The sequence below is a fragment of the Salvia hispanica genome, unplaced genomic scaffold (assembly GCF_023119035.1).
Source record: "Salvia hispanica cultivar TCC Black 2014 unplaced genomic scaffold, UniMelb_Shisp_WGS_1.0 HiC_scaffold_795, whole genome shotgun sequence".
In the NCBI taxonomy this organism is placed as follows: Eukaryota; Viridiplantae; Streptophyta; class Magnoliopsida; order Lamiales; family Lamiaceae; genus Salvia; species Salvia hispanica.
Window position 1 is genome coordinate 1,438 of NW_025952571.1, and position 7,520 is coordinate 8,957.

A 7,520-nucleotide genomic window follows, 5' to 3' on the forward strand; every position below is an offset into this window, starting at 1 on the left:
TAATAATAGTAATAATTTACACACATCAAACATTGAACCTACGTACAAAGAAGAATAAAATAGGAATACTTTCAACAATGGGATCAGGTGAAGATTCTAACATCAATAATTAAGGATGTGGTCATCAGTTATATAAAACTATAGATTATCAACAATTTAATGATTAAATACCATCGTGAATCATAATCCATAACTGACACGACGTCGTATACGGAATCTGCGTGGTAGGGTAATCCTCACCATTATTGTGGGGGCGATGTTGGATTGTCCTCTCACTTTCCTACTTTATTTAATTTTACAAATTCGAAGTTTCCCAACAACTATGATATCATTGGAAAGCAAATGCAAGACCGGCAATAAAAAAAATATTCATAATCGAATGTCAAAATCATATATAGTACATATATAGTTCACTATATAATTGTTACTATTTGTTTTCGTAATAATTGTTAATTTTATGAAATAGATCATGTGTTTGAAATTTGAATCATGAGATGAACTATCGTATTGGACCATGGTCAGGTTGAGGTCGAGTTTGGGTCGGGCTTAAGTAGGGTATGGCCAATCTAACTGGCACGCATGGTGATTGGTGGGCGACCACACGTATGATTATTTGAAAAATATTTAACTCATCAAACGAATAGTCAGAGTGTCAGACGGTCTCTAAACTCGGAAAATAACTTTATTTTTTTCAAACTCATGGATATTGAATAATTCTGGTTCATCCCACAACTTTTAAATTTACCCGGAAAAAAAAGTTTTGAATTTATTATTAATTATTACATGGCAAAATATTTAGGTGAAATTTTATATGATAAGAGCGCAAAAAATATGAAAAATATCATATGTAAACATCACCACCAATGAGTTAATAATGTCATCTATTCATAAACAAAATAAAAGAAATCAATATCGTGAAATATTGTATCATCAATACATTACACATAAACAATATCGTGAAATATCGTGAAATATTGTAACTTAGAATAGAGAATTGATCTAAATGTTATTAATATTTTTTACTGATTTTGTAAGTTAGAGGATAGTGCATCAAAATTAAGCTAAATTTTATAATTTTTCCAACAATTTACATTATATTTTAAGTCCCATCATTCACAGGGCAGCTAGTTCGTATAAGATAGTAGGATTATCGATTATAATTTAACTTTTCAAACTTATCAAATTTTATTTATTTTCCGACAACAAAATTGTGATATGTGATATACACAACATGATGACCTGTTATTTGGTCACATGTACATGTTAGTTTTCTAGAGAAAAAATATGTCGTCCTTTATCGACAAGTCCAATTCAACTAAAGATGTGACCAATTATAATAGAAAAACTGATTGTACATAGTACCATTAAAAAAGTGTTCATATAGATTTAATAAGATTCAAAATTGGAGATAAATTTTATAATTAATTCAATAAAAATTTGTAAACCGAACTAATCTTTGAGCAATTCAAGATTGCCTAAAAAAATTCTAAATCAACTCGTGAGCCAATTCTACCGCTAAGGTTGCCTAAATTCGTTTATTTGTTCCTGATTTAAGGTACACTGTTTAGTTTCTTAGATTCAAATTTTTTATTAATTAATTATAAAATAGACTTTCGCAATCGTACCAAAAACAATGATATTGATACCCCAACTATATCCTGTAGAAGATCCCAAAGAGCATTTAGATATCTTATATTGGACGTGGTTACATCACGAAAATTAGTTTTTTTTTTTCAAAGTTTTGTTGCATGAGGAAATTTTGTCTTTACTTCTAAAAGGACAATTATTTGGTGAGATTAATCATTGTCAAAGTTGTTAATTGTTCGTCAAATCAATTTGAATGACTACTCGAAGCTTGGAAGTGCGATATCATAACTTCTTCCTTTTTAAATATCTTACAAATACTCCATCCACATGTTTATTACATATTTTCATTTTTATCCGTTCCTAAAAAAATTTCATAGCACTTTTATCATTTTTTTTATAGTAGATCTCACATTCCACTAATTCATTATTAATCACATTTTATTATAAAACTAATACATAAATAATAATTTTAATAGCAGACAATATAAAGAGTGAACTGCATAAAAGGGTCCTAACCGGCTTGTTGCAACGTTGACCCCTAACAAAAACAAATTCCACCATATGGGTCTAACAAAATATAGAATCACAAACCTTGCATATTTTGCCATTTTCTGGACGAAAATGCCCAAATGGCTTGAAGGGCAATTTAGTCTAGTTATTCTTCAAACCTTCAGAATTCTGCACACCTACACTTTGACTACAAGCTGATGTGTAAGAGATGTCAAAAATCAAACAAGCTATTTGAATCACCTACCTGTTTCCATTAAAATATGAAAATCATTAACTTATGTGTTAATAGTGACTTGAATTTGAATTTGTTGTCTAGTGTATAGGAGGGAAGTGAAAAATATGTGATTTAATTTTTTACAGAATATCAATTCAGGTACACACTAGGTAGCTTGTGGGAAGCCAAGTGTCTGTCTATTTTCAAGGGAGAGAGAGGAGAGAAGACATGACATTTCAATCACATCATTGGGTGGATGTCAGCCAGCTCTGCACAGGCGTATGCAGACAGCTCTGCACAGGCGGCGTCGGTAAATAGGCGAGAATGCCCTTTCAGGGCATAAGGGTGTTATTATCCGAAAAAACCTGGTTTGTGATTTTATATTTTGTCAGACCCCTATAGTGGGATTTTTTTTGTTAGGTGTTAACAGTGCAACAAGCCAAAAAATTATGGCCCTTTTATGCAGTTCACTCATTAATAAAATAGAAAATTTGAGAGCATTAATAGATAATTAAGACTCACTTTATTATAAAAATCATACTTAAAACATAAAGTGATTAATTTTTACGATTAATTCAAAATGTAAAATAAAACTATTGATATAAAATTTAATGCAAAAATGATAAAATAGAAAAAATGAAAGCATTAATAGATAATTAAGACTCACTTTATTATAAAAAATTATAATTAAAACATAAAGTGATTAATTTTTAGGATTAATTCAAAATGTAAAATATAACTATTGATATAAAATTTAATATAAAATTGATAAAATAGCAAAAATGAAAGCATTAATAGATAATTAAGACTCGCTTTATTATATAAAATTATAATTAAAACATAAAGTGATTAATTTTTAGGATTAATTCAAAATGTAAAATATAACTATTGATTGTGAACTAAGACAATATTAATGACACACATAATAGTGATATTTGTGAAATGTGAATATAAGTAAATGTGGCTAAATAAAGAAACAATTGGTGATATAGAAAGTAAGCAAACACTCTAATCGGTATCATGTGATAATGATGTAGTAGTAATGTTAATGTAGCATTATATTTACAGCAAAGCAAAAGTAATAATAAATGTAAAATAAACATTTTGTCGGAAAACCGACACTTTATTTCAAAGATAAAATAAAAGGGAAATTGTCACAGCACAATTTTAGTTAGTAAAATTGATAGTTGTAGTAGTAAGTTTTATTCTAAGCTTTCGGTCATTCAATAAAATCATCTAAAACATTTAATAATTAAGTAACTTATTTGAACTATTTGAAAATGAACAAAAATATGTATATACCGAAAGTCCGAAACAATTTATTATCTAAGATTCAACAAGTAAACTGTTCGATTTTCACATAATAAGTGTATTTAACTTAATTTAATCATCAATAATACAAAGTATTTTGTACTCCACTTATTAAGAATTAATGTAATTAAATGTAATCATCAATAGCGTGAAAATATTTTTTATAAATCGCTAATAATTCAGAATAGAAGAATAGAAATAAACGTGGTAGCAGTAAAAGTCGAAAAGATAAATATAATTTTTTTCCAAATCAAAATCATATCTTTAAAGGTCCCGTACAGATTCTGACCTCACAATTTTGGAAAATAGCTAATATTGTGTGTATATATTGCGCTATCATAGAGCACATATCTTTTCAAATTCAAAGATAATTGTTTGTTCCTGTATCTGCATATCATCTTGAGGTAATTGATTCTTGCCCCTTTAATTCGTATTCATTTTTGTGGTTGATTGTTTTCGAAATTCATGCCTTTTACATGGTAATCTGTTTCTTAATTTGGCTGAGAACCTCAATTTTTGAGTTGGGTTTGGTAAAATTCAGGCCTTTTCCGTTTCTCTTTGGATTAATAGGTGAAGTGACGATGGCTTAGAATTCCAATAGTTGTTTTCTTCATTCCAGTTTGAGTGAATTTGGCATTTGAATTTTGAGAGGGATTTTTGTTGTATGTGTATGCTGTGAACATAACAAGGTCCAATTTTTATTAACTGAACCTTTGAGATGAATGAAATTTGGGAATTTTGCACTCATTTCTTGTTCTGTATTGTATTGAAAGAAGCTGTTTAAGCTGTTATGAGTCTGTTGTTATGCATTACCTATGTAGCAAGAGCAATTCCTTGTTTTCCATCATCATGTAAAGTTGAATGTCGAAGCTTTTCATCGTTTATCATTTCCTTTTCTTAGTCATGTTAGTTTGATGCTTAGGAAAGAAGCTGTGTAACCTTTGATGATGAATGAAGTTGTGACAGATTTTCAATAATTTTTAATGCTTGTAGTTATGTTTATTCTATTACTTGTAGGATATGAGCCACATCCTCCAAAGGTTCGAATCATGTGACATTATTATGCTTATGAGTTATGATTATTTGGTGTTTGTCCATTTTTCTTGTCTATATCTTTCGCGGATATACTTATTCGATCTGAGTTTGGTGTTAGCTCTTTTGGCTGTTCTCAATGTCTCCTCTTTCTGTAGATTTGGTTGTGGATTTTTTATCTTGCTTTGTTTAATTGGTTTGGTTGGTAAATATTAGTCCGTCCTGATTGCAGAATGGGAACTGTTGGTGAAACCACGTACGGGGAATACACCTACCAAGAGCTGGAGAGGGAGCCCTACTGGCCCTCGGAGAAGCTCCGGATTTCCATAACAGGAGCTGGTGGGTTTATTGCTTCTCATATTGCCAGGCGTCTGAAGAGCGAGGGTCATTACATCATTGCTTCCGACTGGAAGAAAAATGAGCATATGCCCGAGGACATGTTCTGTCACGAATTCCATCTCGTGGATCTGAGGGTGATGGATAACTGTTTGAAAGTTACTGAAAAAGTTGATCATGTGTTCAATCTTGCTGCTGATATGGGCGGGATGGGATTCATCCAGTCGAACCACTCGGTCATTATGTACAACAACACAATGATCAGCTTTAACATGATTGAGGCTGCTAGGATTAATGGGATTAAAAGGTCTTCTTTCTTAAAACTGATTTTATTCACATAGAACGTAACTTGAAGTGAATAATCATCATTTTTTAATGCTGAACATTCATTTCTGCTATGTGATTCTAGATCCATTTGTTATAGAAAAAAAGATTCTTGTACAATTAAACTGTTCCCTTCTTTGACTAATTTGTGTTGGTTTCATTTGCGAATATTGATGCGCTAAGATACACATTTGAAGCAAAGAACTGAAATGGACTTACTTTTGGGGTATAGGTTTTTCTATGCCTCTAGCGCTTGTATCTATCCTGAATTTAAGCAGTTGGAGACCAACGTGAGCTTGAAGGAGGCTGATGCATGGCCTGCAGAGGTTTTTTCGCCTCCTATCTCGATTAAATTGTGTTTACATTTTATTTTCCATTACTGACATGATTGTATTTTGGTGATTGGCGTAGCCTCAAGATGCTTATGGGCTAGAGAAGCTGGCTACTGAGGAGTTGTGTAAACACTACAACAAGGACTTTGGAATCGAGTGCCGCATAGGAAGGTTCCATAATATTTATGGTCCATTTGGGACATGGAAAGGTAAACTATAATGCTAATCATTGTTGTTGACATGGAGAGGTTTTCATCTCCCCCTTCCCCAAAAACAAGAAACTAAACAAAAAAGAAAAAAAGTTTTGTAAGATCTAATCATGTGTTGCTATAGGTGGGAGGGAGAAAGCACCAGCTGCTTTTTGTAGGAAAGCACTCACTGCTACTGATAAATTTGAGATGTGGGGAGATGGCAAGCAAACACGATCATTCACCTTCATTGATGAATGTGTTGAGGGCGTTTTAAGGTATGAAATTTGCCCAATAAGTGGAGTTTTGTTTCATTGATATTTCACTTCAGAATGATGGTGTGATTTTCTTTTTATTTGTTCCTTTTTATTGTTTAGAGTTGGTGTTTGCATAATTTGATACTATAAAAAAGGCTTTTACTTCTCATGCTACTTTAAGCTAAAGATTCAGGTGGTTCGTTTATTTATGAGTTCCGAGTTGCTTATCTTATGGAGTAATTTTCTGTTACTCTAGATATGTTTAAAACGGTATTTGTATGTAACTTTGGTCCTATTTTCAGATTAACAAAATCCGACTTTCGGGAGCCTGTCAACATTGGAAGCGATGAGATGGTGAGCATGAACGAGATGGCTGAGATTGTACTGAGCTTTGATGACAGGAAGCTCCCAATCCACCACATTCCTGGGCCAGAGGGTGTGCGTGGTCGAAACTCAGACAACACTCTAATCAAGGAAAAACTTGGTTGGGCACCTTCCATGAAACTTAAGGTAACATTATCCGTATTCTCTTGCTTATCAACTTCCGTTGCATCTCAAATCCGACATATTACTCATCCCTGACATTTCCACAGGATGGATTGAGGATCACATACTTCTGGATCAAGGAGCAACTGGAGAAGGAGAAAGCTAAGGGCATCGACCTCTCCACCTATGGTTCGTCCAAAGTGGTGGGGACGCAAGCTCCTGTTCAGCTTGGCTCACTTCGCGCTGCTGATGGCAAAGAATGAAGCAGAAGCTGCAAAAAACACCCATCCCATGTGCCCATGTGTGTGTGCTAGGCCTACTTATTCGGCCGGTTCCGGTTCTAACCGGACCGGTTGACCGGTTAACCGGTTTTAAATTTTCATAAATCCTAGAACCGGAACCGGAACCGATCGGTTCCGGTTTGGAACCGGCCGGTTAAGAACCGGTCGATTCCGGTTCCGAACCGGAACCGATGTGTAATTTTAATCCGAATTTATTTATAATTTTAAATAGTTCAATACTAAAAAAAATAATAAGCCAACATCTAGAAATATAACAAATAATACCTAAAAAATCAAGTAAATACACAAAAGTACAAACCAACAATACAATAATATTCATATATGGATAAGAGTGATGTCAAGTGTAGTAGGTCGGACTAGTTTATGTTAGCAATTTTTTAATAAAAAAATAGGAGTTCTAAACTTTAGCAATTTTTTTAAAAAATAAGTTTTAAAATTGAATTTCAATTCCCCTTTTTGGCTAAACAAATATTCAATGGAATTTCTAATATTACTAATTGATCTTGTTGTGACTTTTTGGTTTATAACGCAACAGTTAATAAATTATTCACAAACATGTTAAAAGCGTATGTTAAATGAATTGTTACATATATTTGTTATAAAGTTAAATTTCTATCATATGAAATGATATTGTAATTGTA

The 7,520-nt window shown here is 32.4% G+C and overlaps 1 protein-coding gene across 1 annotated transcript; it reads left to right on the forward strand.

Annotated features, from left to right (window-relative positions):
• Positions 1–3,887: 3,887 nt before the first annotated feature.
• LOC125200081 (GDP-mannose 3,5-epimerase 2-like) lies at positions 3,888–6,842 on the forward strand. Its single transcript, XM_048097862.1, has 7 exons — positions 3,888–4,026; positions 4,887–5,297; positions 5,547–5,640; positions 5,726–5,855; positions 5,980–6,112; positions 6,394–6,601; positions 6,685–6,842. Exons 2-7 carry the CDS (start codon positions 4,888–4,890, stop codon positions 6,838–6,840), a joined length of 1,131 nt encoding a protein of 376 aa, XP_047953819.1. The 5' UTR covers positions 3,888–4,026; position 4,887; the 3' UTR covers positions 6,841–6,842.
• Positions 6,843–7,520: the final 678 nt, after the last annotated feature.

Coding starts and splice junctions, on each gene's coding strand:
- LOC125200081 (XM_048097862.1), top strand. CDS start 4,888: ATGGGAACTGTTGGTGAAACCACGTACGGGGAATACACCTACCAAGAG. Junction 5,641..5,725: donor CTGATGCATGGCCTGCAGAG/GTTTTTTCGCCT, acceptor TGATTGGCGTAG/CCTCAAGATGCTTATGGGCT. Junction 6,602..6,684: donor CACCTTCCATGAAACTTAAG/GTAACATTATCC, acceptor ACATTTCCACAG/GATGGATTGAGGATCACATA.